The 15,844-nt window shown below is 40.5% G+C and overlaps 1 protein-coding gene and 1 pseudogene across 1 annotated transcript; both read right to left on the bottom strand.

The window, feature by feature from the left end:
* Window positions 1-149: 149 nt before the first annotated feature.
* On the bottom strand, window positions 150-6,970 carry LOC135586725 (dual specificity protein phosphatase PHS1-like). The gene is made up of 10 exons (XM_065090451.1): window positions 6,096-6,970; window positions 5,600-5,766; window positions 4,667-4,886; window positions 3,847-4,023; window positions 3,601-3,761; window positions 2,436-3,516; window positions 1,942-2,088; window positions 1,654-1,881; window positions 665-822; window positions 150-562 (listed from the first exon to the last, which is right to left on the bottom strand). The coding sequence occupies exons 2-10, from the start codon at window positions 5,740-5,742 to the stop codon at window positions 223-225; spliced, it is 2,655 nt and encodes an 884-aa protein (XP_064946523.1). The 5' UTR covers window positions 5,743-5,766; window positions 6,096-6,970; the 3' UTR covers window positions 150-222.
* Window positions 6,971-7,855: 885 nt separating this feature from the next.
* LOC135597475 (probable ethylene response sensor 1) lies at window positions 7,856-12,011 on the bottom strand (annotated as a pseudogene).
* Window positions 12,012-15,844: the final 3,833 nt, after the last annotated feature.

The raw sequence follows: 15,844 nt of genomic DNA, 5'->3' as shown, positions 1-15,844 counted from the left end.
TCGCATATCAGAATCTAGCAAAATTAGCACAGTCAAATCATTGACAAGAATCTAGCAAACACAATAAGAATGTTCAGAGATCAACTTTAGGCTTGTCCTATTGCACGCACTATCATTTTCACAGGTCCTTATCAGCGGCCATAAAGATAAAAGAGTCGAACTGCGACCAAAAGCATAATTTGGATCGGCCACGTCCATAGACACGGGCATCAATGAGAGAATTTATCGCATTCGAGTATGGCTAGTACTGCCATGACGATTGATCTTAAGTGCCTCTAGAGACTTGTGTGTCTCCAAGGCCATGACACTATCCGCACTGCCGGACGATAACATTCTGTGATACTTCTGTTGATGGAGTTTGAGTGAGCTGCTGCTCAGGCCTGCATTCTCCTTACAGATGGGGCAAACCTTCATCATAGGTTTCCTTTGCTGCCATTCCATAGATGTCTTCCCATGCAGTTGCTCGTCTAGATCCAGAAGAGTCTTAGCAAAGCCATCATTTGGCTGGGCTCGACGATGCGCCTTTTTAAGCATGTTCCACGCTTCTAATAGAGTGAGGCCCCTGGAGCAATGGATTTTATTACAATTTACTCTATTGAATATGTCTAATTCAAGTAGAAGAGAGAGAGAGAGAGAGATAAGAATGCCTGAGTTGGTTCCTTACTTTCTTAGCATTAGATAAGCAAGCACAACAGTGGCACTGCGACTTTTTCCTTCAAAACAATGAACCAATATTTTACCTCCCAAACGCTCAACATAATCAATGAAGTCAGAAGCCTCTTCGAAGAGATTGCCGATATCTTCATCATCATTATCACATACCTGCACCCAAGAAACACTTGCCAGCCTCTTTCATATGTGAATCTAGGATGGAAGAATTTTTTTTTAATATATTTTGGAGAGTTGAAAAGAGAAGAAAAATATTTACATGGTGGGAAATGCAATTAGAAAAGACTAGCGGGAAGCATTTTAGGAGTAATCAAATCTTGCAATATCAACATCTCCGGTGAGTAAATTCTAGGGAGCTTTTATTCAAGTCTTCTCAAGTTACGGGGGAAGGATAACAGCCTCTAGAGATTCATCCTTCAGTTTGTGATGCTGGTGAGTTAATGTGCTCCAACTCAGCATGAATAGAAAGAGATGAACTTTAGATCAACAAAGGCAGCAGAAAACATGTCACAAGATAAGTGAGCTTTACTTTAATGAAGTATAGAATTACTCGATTTTTCTTATTTCTGTGTTCTCTCTACTCCATGGCAAATGTTATGGAGAAAAATCAATTTGATCCATGAGAAGCTGCAGACTACTAGCATACCCATGACCCTATAATATAGAAAATTCATGGGGTAATTATAAAGCCAGACAATGCATTCTGAATCTTAGATGGCAAAACAGTATGCTCATAGTACTTGTCCGTTCCTACATATTAGCATTTGAATAAATAGCAGGTCTAACTTTCTGAATTCATGTTGGAAATGGAAATCTTCATTAATCAGATTCAGTCTATTTTGACATTATATAATTTGGTTTTCAAGAAAATTCTAAAAATGATACATGTGATTGTTCCTTTTGGATTGTGGCAAATATTTACTTCAGCAAACCGAGTAACTAATATTCCATTGAACAGAGGGAAAAAAAGAAAAGTTTGCTTACAGAGAAGTTTCGGTACTCAAAGAGGTCGGGATTTTGAGAATCTGATTGTCCGATTTCATTTGCACACAAGCACAATATATGAGTGATACCCAGGTGCTGAAGGGTGTACATGGATTTTGCAGCCAGGGCTCCACCAATATAAAGATACTCTGTAATAGGAGAAGGCCGCTCTGTACTAGCTGCATCAGAAATAAGTGATATTCTCTCAAGGATATGCTCAAGTCGGACCTGAAAAAGGAATAAGACTTTAGATTTTGTCAGTTGAACTGGACATGAAGTTTATGTTACCTTCAGCTCATAAGCATCAACGGCAATGTTATTATCGTTTCCCTCAAAGAAGCCTGTATTAAAATTGTTTTCTTGGCACAGTCTCACAACATCTGATTTTAGCATTTCATTCCACTGTTCCAACTCCTTGCTCAACTCAGCATCTACCTATCACAGGCAGTATTGTTAGTAGAAATTGGAGACAGCAGCAAAGAACTGGCAATCTAAGAGCCAAACAACAAGGCAGTAGCAAATAACGTACTTTACACAAAACTTTTAACAGCAACAAAGATTGAATAAAATAGAAACAGGGAGTTTCCCTAGAAGTAGATTTTGTCATTCGATAAGATCTTTTTAAATGATGCAGACTTCATTAGACTGTTATACCCTCCCCCCGGTATTTTCAACCTCTCATGAAACATCAATCCGATTAACTTAAATGCCTTTCAACAATAGTTCCATGCTCAAAATAACACAACCGAATATCTTATACCAAATGCAAAGGAACTTCTAACCTTAGTACACTTGTTAAAATCACGAAGCTTCATTGTCAAGCGCAGACTCCGGGGAGCTTCTCCACCTCCTTTGGAACACCTACCATTCCAATTATCTCGTGAAACAGGAGAAACTATATCAATGCTATCTCGGAATCCTGAAGATTTTTGTGAACATCTCCGAGATTCAGGATCGCTAGAATCTGCATGTGTCTCATGGGCACCATGTTCCTTACATGCCTGAAAGTGGGCATTGAAGCTGCAGCAAGAAGAATTTGATGGTGACTCTGAAGCCCCAGAATCATCCTTGTCAGACTCGCTAAAGCATTTATTTATGATGGTCAGTAACACCCGAAAGAGACCCTCTAGTTTCTGGTACAGTGTGAGAAGAAATATATGGAAGCTTTGGAGGTCCCTAAGAGCGGCACGAAATCCTTGACGGAATGCATGAACAACAGCTACCATATCGAACTCCGGCAAAGAAGAATCAATTTGTGCATCAGTGTGTTCAGGTCCAGGGAACCCCAGCTTCCCAAAAGACAATTCATAGAGCAAGTTAGAAGAAAACTCATAATTATTGATAATAAGCTCAACCACCCTGGGATAGCTTTCTAGATCTCTTGCCCGTTTACCTGCAGGGGGTCTGCGAGGAACCAGAGAGTCGATGGCCACAATATGAAAATTAGATTTTTTTCCATATTCTGTCGCTTGATTATTAATGGATCTGTCAGTGAACTCGATGCAATCATCAGAATCCTCTGCTGTAAACTCGGGGCCTTGAGAACCTAGTCCACCATTTATAGAGGATGCCCGTCTCTCTTTCGCTCTCTCTTTCCTGAGACTCTTCACTATCCGTGGTTTGTTTCTTCTACAGTCATAAGATTCATCGAGTGCATCCATGTTTGCAGAGGCTACTTTGATTGAAAACAGCAGATTGGCTTGGTTGCCACGCCACCCAAGTTGGGGACAAGGAAGTCTATCCTCATTTCTAAGCACAAGGTCCAACATCAAGACCCTGCCTAGTGCTGCAGCAGTATTTTCAGCAGCTATTCTTGAATCAAATGCGATCGAATTTTCCACCAGAGGCGAGCCATGACAATAACTGCCACGAGCAGATATTTCAAAAAAGAAATTACTGAGATCTGGATTCTAATATGAATGACTAAGAGATGTTCGATAAGCTTACTTCATTAGGAGAAGGCATCGACTCAATTCGAGGGCTTCTAACAACTCTGAGCACGTAACTGCACCCACTTCATCTCCACTATCAACAGTCATATCTCGTGCTTTTTCTGCAGCATCCTTAATCAGTTGCCACTCCGTGCTAGAGTTATGGATCACCCTCGCCTTTTAACAAAGAGATTGAAAAGAAATAATGTGATATAACCAAGTAAACAAGATGATGTAAATGACAGAAAGAAAAGGTGCCCACTTGAGGTGTCTTCACTCCAAGCAATCTTGCAAATTCGTAACCCAGGCGTTCTGATTGTGTGGCCATCCTCGAGGGTGCAATTTTAATGACTGCTGCTGCTTCTTTTGGTAAAAGATCATCATCGTTTATTGTATTAAACAATGCAAAGAAAACTACTCCACCAGAATTTACAGTTACCTGTATTCCCAGCCAAGTTAAAGCAAAAAAAATCACTCGATAAAAAAAGCATTTGAATTAAAAGTAACATGGCAAGTGGCAATCTGACATATTGAATTGAATAATAAGCACTCAGCGCAGAAGAACTTCTTAAGAAGCTGTTCCATTAAAAATGATGGTCTCGCAAGCTAATTTCTACTAGAGATTAGGTAGCATTTGATAAAGATAGCAAGTTACATGCTACACACATTTCAAGGAGGTTACTGTCAATGAAGCAAACAACAAAAATGTTGCCTAGATAACAATTATAATTGAAAGGACTTGCAGAAAAGTAAAGAAAGCAATGTCCATGACAAAATAGACATAGCAACCGCACAACCTAGTAGAAAAAGCCTATGCAAACAAGATTTCTTCCTGGAATTATGAACGTCCTGTTCTCAACTCTATATTTTCTTAAATCACTTTTGCTACTTGCTATATCACTATCTCCAAAAAACTGAATATTGAAGGATACTTTTCTAGTACATAACCTAACAGTCAAAATAACTTTCGCAAAGTAAACTCTTAAAAGTTTTCCCCTTTAGTTTTTTGAATACCAGTCATCCACCTGTTGAAAACTTACTAGTCATTACTAATAACACCGAAGGTCTTGCAAATAACAAACCTCTAGAGCTTTGTTCAGCTCATCTTCAGAATGTTCATTGCTGCTCGTGTATTTTGTGTGGTGCAGGGAAAATAGTGTGTCCCAAGATATGTCACTTGCTTCAACATCTAAAGTAGCAGCATTTCCAAGCTTATCCCGCAAACTAACTTCTGGCACTTGGTCTGGAGACTGTGATTTAGTTGCACTACCATCAGGTTTGTCCCAATCTGGTACTTCTGTCCTGTAAAAAGGAAGAAGCTTACAAAAGATCCCATCTATTTTAATTAAGAATGAAAATGCATTTGCCCAAAGTGGATATAATCTCTGGATTATAGCAACTTTATTCATGAGAGCTTAGATGTTCATGATGTTCATCACATAAAATGATTGTTTTATTCATAACTTCAATTTTTTCACAGAAGCTTTGATGTTCCATCAGCATTCACCAACACTACTGGCTAACCTATACTTTTGAAGAAAACCTATATTTGACCATTAAATTATAAAAAAAAGGCAGGAAAATTCAAGATGCATAATTGGCATGAAATTGTGACATCAAATGGTAAAACCAAAGTAGTTAAAAATGAGAAAAAAGAGTCCCATTGTGTGCATATACTGGTTTTCAGATGTCTTCCAAGTCTAAATACCAGCATTGAAACAGGTCAATTTGCAATGAGATTAGCTTCCACAGGACCATTATCCATCAATTCACAGTATAAGAAATATAGTAAAAAGAACCTCCTCCAGCCCAAGAAATTTCTTAAAATAAAGCGTTCTCATTTTTTCCCCTCCCACTTTAGATGGTAAGATATTACCGTATATCTTCAAGTACTAGGCAACTCTTCTGAGCATCTACTGGTAAAGAATCAGGAGGAAGAAATAAATTGCAAAGATAAGACATTGACAAAATGATGAAAATAAAGGCTAAAATCCATAGTATCCTACTTTGCATACCCGCAGCGAGGGGATGGATTCAAGGCTGAGGTCTTGTGGGGCATAGCATCACGCAAAGGCAATCCATGAAGGTTTCCTTGGGACAGGCACTTGCCGCTGCGTCTGCGGATCGATGCCACCCATTCCTCAAATTCGAGCCCCATTCCAGGCCCCGCCGAGTCTTCCAGCTGCAACCAAAAAATTTTCTAAAGACTCTAGCATGAAATCAACAAAAAATAAATAAATAAAGAGAAAGGAAAAAAACAAGCACAGGAAGAGAATGGGTTTTTCCTCTTCCTTTAGGCTGATGGTGTGCCAAAAAAAAAAAAGGTAAGAAAATACATGAAAATGAGGACCTTGTGGTCAATTGGCTTTGGTTCCTTATGTGCCATTGAAAAGAAAAGAGAGATTTCCCCCTATTGTTATTCTTATTCTCTTTCATTCTTTGTTTTGTGAGAACGTTGTGGAAAAGGGCAATGGTCGACCCTAATTCAAGGTTAGTGAAAAGAAAGGTTACCCGCTTTTGGAACAATCCTCGAGGACAGGAGATGAGGTGGAGACAACGAGGTCTCGAGAGGCGTTATAAGCCCTTAATATCGGAATCCACGCACTTGGAACCGTTGTGATCTACTACTAGCCATCCGCTGTCCACGGGTGTTCGGGAATCCTCGCCGCCCTGCGGACGTCTCCAGGCACAGCGGATACTGCAACCACTCGGGAAGGGAACCGAGGGATCGAAGGCGCAGCAGCAGTCCTGTTTACAGAAGTAATCCTCTGAAAAATGCAGTTCGAGATCCATAAATTCTTCGATTACATCAGTCAAATGTGACTCGTCATCATATACTAGCGGTGGTGGCGACAAACGAGTAGAACAATTTTTTTCTTCATATGCTCCTCGCTTATCGGACATTCTCGGACTAGAGATTGATCCACAGTTACCATAAAAATTTGTAGCATAAACATAGTGCATCGGCAATGTTAGAGTACAGAGATTGCGATGGCCCCATGAACTAATGTAGGAGACGCAGGGCTGAGACGCTAACCAGTGGAACCTTTGTGACTGACAGCATAATCGAGAAAGCTAGATGCAGAGTTCGGAAAGAAACTGACAGAGCTTCGATAGCAGAATCTGCCATAGCATGCAAAGGTCAAGGGAGCTCCGAATCAATCGGCGATCGAGGAAGATCTTGGTACTAATCCCTCCATGAATGTGAATCGATCGAGAGGGCGACGAAGATCCACCTTGCCAAGGGAAAAGGCATAGGAGAGCGTATTTAATTTCTTGATCTGGGAATAGAATACGGGGGTCTACCTGCAACGGCGAGGCGGTCACCGGCGTTATTGATCAGGATCTGGAAATGGGGCGAGGTAACTAACTCGCCATGGCGAGGCGACAAGAAGAGCCCCCATTTTGGCGGGCGCGATGTTGGGGGGTTTATATAGGGGAGAGGGGGAAAGCGGTGAATACTGCTACCGTGGACGGCTTACAAAAATTCAATTCAACAGAATAAAATTAAGATCATAAAGCTGATGAATATGACGTTTTTATGGTTTATAAAATCACGAAGGCAATATGATGTTTGATATTCTTAATATACTTTATATTTTGACAAACAATATTTCCGGTGATCAGCTAACCCCTTTTTTTTTTTAATGCTTCAATTAAAAAAATAATTTTGAAGAAAAAAACATAGTTAATGATTGTGTAGTTTTGAATTCTCACTTGTGACAATTTCTTTTCTGAGATCTAATGTGTGTATTAAGCTGACAAAATTTTATATAAACAAAACAAATCTATCTCAAGAGCATCTGACAACAAAAATAATAAAATTAAATAAAATTAAAAATATTTTGAATGATGTATTAAAAATTAAAAATAAATCAATCCAAGATTGATATCCTTGATAAGAGTATCATCTTACAGGAGCATGATAACATATAAGATTTTCTTAACTATATTAGGAAATCTCTCTATTATGTTGATAGAAATCTCTCTATTCTGTTGAGGAAAATCCACAATCCTAATACGTACAAATAGGAAACGAAAATGTCAATACATTCAAGCTTTTTCACTTCTTCAATAAAGCTTTTTCACGGCTAGCATATTGTAGCACTGGGAAAAAGATGCAAACGACGAAAAACCATAGCGGTGATTCAGAAAGATTCCAGAAAAAACAAAATATTCAGAGATATCATTCGATGACAAAAGATCAACCACTTACATCTCCTGAAAAGGGAGCCACATATCAATCTCAATGGAAGTGGAAACAACAAATATTAATCCACACCAACTGATTTCAACTTACTATCAGCAAATGGAGGGGCCAATGCCGGCCTACTTATACAAAGTTAATGGTGGTCATCAATCAGGTGGCAGATTAAACCACATCGCTCAACACCAAAATGATACACATTCATTGCTTTAAACCATCACAAAATTGGTTTCTTCAATCAAAACATCCAGCAAGAGAGCCATTTACACTTCTTCGATAATATTCAGAGCCATTTAAACTTATCACAAATCCAAGGTTCTGTGATGAATGTAGCTGTGCAACCCTTCACCATACCTTCAGATCGTGCCAGTGGAAACAGTCATTGAAAAAACCAATCACAAAGAATTGTGCCAGCAGAAATTGTTATTGGAGAAAACTAATCACAAAGAATTATCAACCTAAAATCCATGTAGATCATTTCATTTATACACATATATCTAGTTTTGGGTATGAGCTCTCTTTCATAGAGATCAAGACACCAAACCAAATGCAATGTACTACATGCATCAAATTGTTCTTTCAGTTGTCTTATAGCCAATGTATCCTCGATCTGCAACACTTAGAGAATGACAAACTGGTTAATCAATCAGTGCAGCAACCCTGAAAGCCCATTATATTTTTTTAACCAAATTATTTCCATTACATTAAACTATGTATAAGATGCTCCAAGACAAACTCAAACTTGAGACCTATCAAATTGCAACAATGTGCTAACCACTATGGGAATCCATTGTTGCAACTAATGAGAAATGTGATCATTTTATTCATGGTTCGTCTTATCGGTCCGAACTGGTGTACCGACCAGCTATCAGTATGATACGTATTGAGTTGTATTGAACCATACTAAGCATACTGACATATAATACATGGGGATGTACCAATGTACCACCCATACTGGTCTCCTATCGGATTGATACATACTGTCTGTACCAAGTGGTACATTGTCGTATGATGAATATTGATTTTATCAACATTTTGTTATATCAATCCAATTGACTCCTTGGCATAATAACAGCATCAGCAAATTAGAGCCACCAAAGGATTGCTGCTAATGAGAACTAGTAAATTTTTTTGACAACTCACCTGCACAAACAAATAGAAATGCTCATCACTGGCAGTTTGAGGGTCTTTTGAAAAATCTGGTTTGGCAACAGATGCTGTGATCGATAGATGGCCCTCCTTTGCAAACTTAACAGCATTGCCAGCAACATTTAGTATGGTTTGCATAAGCCGTTTTTCGTCACCAATGACACATGATGGCAAGTCTGGTGCCAATGTCAGAGAGAAGAGAGGTTCTTTACAGCAGCTATTGGTTTCATCAAATTAGTAACCTGCAAATTAATGTGACAATTTTCATCAACTATAGAAGAATAACCATGAAATTTGAAATAATATTAGAGAAGGAAAACACATATACTGACCTCTCTAAAAATGGTATGAAGCTTGAAAGCTGCAATCTCTAACTCAAAGCTCCCATGATGCAAAACCTCATTGATAACTGCTGCTAGTAGATTACTACAACTTAACATGGTTTCTACCATCGACTGTTGCTCAGGAGTTAACTCAGTTTCCAGAAGCAGAGATGAAAGAGCAATTGTTGCATGCATCGAAGTCCACATTTCATGGGTCATGACAGTTTGAAAATCATTGCGAGCATTAATCGCTATTTCAGCCTCCTGACAAGCTGAATCAAGAGCAACATTTTGCTCTAAAAGTAAGTCACATGCCCGCATCGACTCTTCCAAAATGGCAGCATGTGAAAGTGCAACTGCTACCTGGATGGTCACGAAATCCAAAAGGAAATAAGGAAATACAGCTCAATATAAACACCAACAATATGAAGGCAATGGGATTGGAAGAGAATTTGACAACACAAGTTATACCAAAATTAATCAGAAGCCATAAAATCACATTCCAAAATGGTGCTAGATCATTTCAGGAACATCACATTAGCTCACGGGATCATTTCAGTCAGCCATGCAAGTCACCACTATAACTCACAGTGACAGTTGACACTGCCAACAAGCCATATAGAGTGGCTTCATACAGTCCAGAGAAGGGATAAAACCGTTATGCATGATTGTTAGTAAAATACACCAGTTGCTACAGATAATTAACTTCTCTTTTTCAAAACACATCAAGATTTTTAAGCTATCAGTCAATATGGGAGTTTCATTGTTTCTTTTACGCTTAAAAAGTAACTAAACTAGGCTTTAATATCAAGTACATTTTTTAAGATCTTTTAAGATATGTCATAGAATTAATTACCACTATCTGCTAGTATTATTGCTTTTGCTTCGGAGCACATATCACGGATATATGAAAAAGGAATCAATTTGCTCAGAGCAAATTCAGATACCACAAGACATAAACAATGACAGATGCCAACATGAACAGAAAACAAAACTAGCAACCTTCGTAACTGCATTGGAAAACTTAGAAACGCCACTTCTCTGAAAATTCACCTGGAGTTCATTCAAAGAATAGGATATCTATAGAAGCATTTTCATAATTTGTAAAATCTAAATGAAGATGAGAAAAAGAATAGAAAGTGTATGCTAAAAGAAAATAGTTACCTGGTCAGCAACTGCCTCAACAAGCTCCATCTCATGTACATGCCATTTTCTCGCGCTCATTAGAACCATAATAGCATAGCTTTTTAGAGAAAGCTCAGGCCAATAATTTACTGGGAAATTTGAAAGATGTAAGAGTGGAACTCGGACAGCAACAACTTCTGGCGCCACATATCTTCCGGTTAGATGTTGAGTCCTTGCTAATGGACTCGTATGTGGAATAATTATTGCACCATTATTACTGAGGACTTGATTGATGACAGGAAGGTCGGTGCACACAACAGATCCAAGGGGCATTTGGTGGTGCAAAGTATGTGAAAGTTGAAGATTAATCCCGTTCCTTGATGGCATCCAAAATGCACATTCTTCCAAATCCAATGTCCTCCCTAGTTCAATAAATGTAGTCTTCAATATTGTGTGCCTGTCAAGCGTGCTTCTGATTTCATGTGTAAGCATCCTGACATGACGCTCTGTTTCTTCTTGGGCTCGTAAAACACCAATCTCCCTGTCAAGTTCCTCAGCTTTATTCTTCAGAAACAATTCCCTTGTCTTCACACTTAACAATTCAGGAATTATGTGAACAAGCATCAAAACCGTTGCACATGATACCACGGCCGTTGAAATTTTTGCAACAGTCAATAGCAATGCAACTGTTCGTGAATACATGGTGAAAGTCCACAGACTTATCATATGTGTTGACCCACAAAGAACAATGAAGGCGCCAAACTGTATCAACAGCCATCTGTACGGGAAGAACGAAGACTTCTTCACAAAATAAATGAGCTCAAGTGGAATGGAGAAATAGGCAAAGGCTATTAAGAAGTCTGATGTGTACTGATACTTTACTAGGAGTTCGTCAGCATGCCACTGCGGCTCGATGCAGTCACACCACTCCATCTCGGAGCAACTACAGATACCAGAATACAACGACATTATTCTGAAACATCAGAACAAAGCTGAGATTCCGAGTTCAAAGTGCAAAATAGCAAAATTAAAATCTACCAAAGAACAAGCAAGACCGAGATAACAAATAGGTAGATAAGAACATGGAATTCGCTAAAAGTGACCTATATGCGAACTCTCTCGGACTCCTAAACCATGCCAAACACAAGTTGCTTACCAAACTACGAAAGATTAAAAAAAATGTGTTTCTTTTCACTTCTCTTCTTTGAGGGACACGTTATTATCAAATTGCAATTCCACTACAAACAGCATATTCTACTGATTTCGATATAACCACCCGAGTGAAGCACAGACCTCAACTTACAGAAGACAATGACCTAAAAAATGGATTTTCCCCCCTTTTTTTCGCTCGTCTCAACTTTCTTTCCTCACATTCCAATATAGCCCAAGAACCAAATCGATCACCAGAAAATACGGATTTCGATCAGAATCGGACAACTTTCGCGATTGATACCTGAAGCCGCGCACAAAAGAAAGCGTCGCTCGGGAAATGAAAGGCACAGAAAGGCAACCACGAATCGTCGTAGCCTCCACAAGGAGGGAAGACGGAGGAGAACAAGAAGGAAACAAGCCTCTCCCGATGGTCTGAGAGCCACGCTCTCAATCGCCGCTGCTATTTAACGAGCTCATAAGCGAGTTAGTTGCCTCGAGTCGGTTTCGCCGCAGATATAAGTTTATCCGTGAAGACATCTCCGCCGTTGGATTCCAAAAACACTCATCTCAAATCAATTTCCAGCGGTGGCATAGAACTTTTAACCGTGGTAGAGCCCACCGTAGTCCGCAGAGGAACGGACGAATAACAGAAACAACAACATCCTTTTTCCGAGCAAAACACCGGGCGGTTTGTCAAGAGGCGTTGAGCCGAACAAACTCAGACAGGATCCAGGATAACCCACCCCTGGCGAACGTCCAAGCAAGGCAGAAGTATCGCTATCGTTCCGGCGGGACCCGCCGAGATGTGGTGGGATCACCTGTATCCTGTCTCGGCCCTTTCTTAGTCGCAGATGACGTCGCTGAATACGTAGCCCGCGAACTGTCCGACAAGTGAAAGGCCCTCTTGCTTATCATGGCAGGCGGAACTCTTTAAAAAGGTGGGACCCACAGACGTCTGATTGGGTCTAGTCTCCCTGCACCGTGTCTGGGATCGTCCCTTCGTCGCTGGTGACGTCGGTGATTGCGTACGCCGTGTGGATCGCTGGGGCTCGTCAACTCACGGCAGAACGTGACTGGGTCGGTTCACCCCGTACCCTGTCTCGGATGAGTTCCTGCGCTGTAGCTGACGCCGGTGCTTACCGACGCCGCGCCATCGCACGGTTTCCGAGGCGTTTCCCCTCCCGGCTGCGTGCGGTCGTGAGAGTGGGTGCGATCACTCGCGTCAAAAACCACCGGTTTCGACTGCGCACATGCCAAACCATCGCTCACGAAACCTTTTCATCCAATCTTACGTGGGTCCATCACGACCGACGACGTGACAGCCGAGGTGGATCTTTTTATATTGTTGGAAGTTATCCTTTGATATACGCATATGTTATGTCAGTCAATTATAATATGACATACTCATTTGATACCCATGTAGAATAATATTCGAAGTGGTTTACGTTGAATAGATTTATCTATAATTATTAATTTATTTTTATGTTATTTGGTATTAAATATAATTATTTTATGGAGTCAACTCATCATGGGTCATACAGATTTATCTATTTGACTATAATAATCGTTCAATAGCTGAATAATTTACAATATACTATGAGCATTATGATGCAGTGGATATTCCATTATTACCATGTGATCAACACAATAACACAATATTGCTTTAGATGTTACAGTTTCAATCATAATACAAATTGTATCATGTTCTCGGGGATCAGTGCTAAACTAAGAGCTCGAGTGTAACGGTTCTAAATCATACTATAAAATAACTCGGAGATATGCTCTCCAAGTTAGACTCTCTCTGAGTGAACTTAGCATTTAGTTGAAACCATCGATTCTAAAGCTAACTTAAGCATCCAAAGAATTTTGTTAGAATGTCCCAACATAGTTTTGTAGGGTTTAGAGTAACTCCAGATTGGATGATCTCAAAGCCTACCACCTCATCTCAATTGATTCTCAATTGATTCGAAATCCACATCTTACTAATATAACCATATGTGCTTTAATATAACTTATAGATTAACAAAAGTTAAAAGAGTTATAATAAAATTAATTGTTAATGAGAAAAAATATCGTTGATGTTGTGGTATATCTGAAGTGGTTTGAATCCATAAGGTTGTTCGAGATATTTTCGAGGTGAAAACATTGAGTGTTGAAGGTGCCTCTTACACAAAGACTAAAATTAAGAGAGGTTTCCCTATCTAGTCCTTCTGACACCCAAGTTAATATAGATGGCTTGCTATTAAAAGGTGATAGAGGTATTAAGTTAATATTATTGCATCGTATGGGTCTTTGTTAGAAATGTCTTCGTTGTAGTCTTTATACAATTAGGATCCCAATCGAACTCTACTTCTCGACATCGAGATCCGTCGTGAGTCTTTATTACTAAACTTAATTTGGATTTGAATTTTTAATACATTGGAGAATCACAATATATCATGGCAGTATATATAATTTCTTATTCAAAATAAATAAAAGCTTAACATGCATATCATTGTAATTAATCACCATTAGTTCTGATTAATTTATTGTTCCACAAAAAAAAATCACCTATATTATTGCCTTTAGAAACACATTAATATATTCCAATTATTTTTGATATATTTGATATATCATATTTTCACATAGATCGTTAACTCAAAAAGAAAAATCCTAATTAAAGTTTTTCATGAATTTTTAAAATGGATCTCAATTTTTTGAAGAGATATGCACACTCACTGCATCAAAATCTGTGACAATTAATATGCAATTTCTAATGTATCCAAGGATATATGATAGTATTTCCTTATATTAATATCCAATACACTCTAAATGTTACTCAAAACCCATTAATTAGGAAGAGTATGGTATTAAGCCTTTGTAGGATTAGATGCATTAACTCGGTGTATTGATGGGATCCACCGCTCGAATGATTCGAATATTCCGACTACGACTCGAATCTTAAACGACGATTCTCCCGCGGCAAGGCGCTCGCGGGCCGCGCAATAGGACTCGGGCCTTCACGGTCCATGAACCCCTCGGATCATCAGATCTTGACGCAAATCTCAAAGCATGAAGAGGGCTTACGTGTCGAAATGGGCCCCGGCCCAAGGGTCTCATCGTCACCACGTCCCTTACGTGTCGAAATCTCGTGTGGGGTCGGAGGAAGAGGGCTCAGCCGACGAGTCTCTTGCTGCGATGTGCCCGCGCGATCAGATCATTGTGCGAATCTCAAAGCTCCTCAAAACCGACGGGTACGATCAAGACAGTGGTGGGGAACACATCGGTCCCCCCTCCCTCTCGCCAATCCCCGGCCGCTGCTGGTGAACCCCACCCGCCACCACGTCTTACGTGTCGAAATCTCGTGTGGGGTTGGAGGAAGAACGCTTCAGGCGACGAGTCTTACGCAGCGATGTGACCGCGCAATCGGCCTCCGCTCGGATCAGGATCTATGTTGAGAATCACAAAGCTCCTCAAGACCGACGGATGGGCGCAAGAGAGCGGTGGGGCACACCTCGTCTGCCCCTGCGTCCTCGGGCCCCAGTGGAAGAAGCGACAAAAGTAAACATCCCGGCTCGTCCGCCACCCTCTCCCCGTCTCACTCCTCCTCCCGCCAATCACCGGCCCGATACCAGCGGACTCCTCCCAGCACCGAGTCCTTACGTGTCGAATTCTCATGGTGGGTACGAACCGGAGGGCGTCGTGTTTCCGAGGAGGAAGACGAGTGATCGAGGCCAGCCTGGCTTCGGCGGGCATGATTGAGGGCCGGGCCCCCACCGCCTACCCTGGCAACCCACATGGGACACGCAGCCCCATGCCATGGCAATGCGCTCCCCGCTGCGGGCCCCACACGAATATATATATATATATATATATGTATATATAAATATAATTTTCTACTCGTACATTTACGCCAAATTCCTCCCCAAAAGGTAAGAAATATTGTTCTCATGTACAGTAAACAACCACTGAACATACGAATTTACTGATTAGATCTGTGGGTGGAGAGAGAGAGAGAGAGAGAGAGAGAGAGAGAGAGAGAGAGAGAGAGGAGAGGAGTGGGCCCCGCGGAGGTAACACCAACGCTCCCGTCTCCAACACCACCGTGGTGGGATCGAAAGGGTAGTAACGACGCAAAAATACGTGCCAAATGGATTCCAGAGGTGTCAGCATGGGGAGGGGAAGGCCAGCGTGTTACTACTCCCCTCCTATTATTCTTTGCTGTGATGCCGTATTAGAAATGTCAGACGCATCATGTGTGGACTAGTGACTATTGCTCGGTGTGGCATACGGCCGTGTCCCCCCTCCCCGGCTATTTTCCCTCT

This window comes from Musa acuminata, chromosome BXJ1-11 (genome assembly GCF_036884655.1).
Source record: "Musa acuminata AAA Group cultivar baxijiao chromosome BXJ1-11, Cavendish_Baxijiao_AAA, whole genome shotgun sequence".
Taxonomy (NCBI): domain Eukaryota; kingdom Viridiplantae; phylum Streptophyta; class Magnoliopsida; order Zingiberales; family Musaceae; genus Musa; species Musa acuminata.
This window is presented reverse-complemented; position numbering and strand designations above follow the sequence as displayed.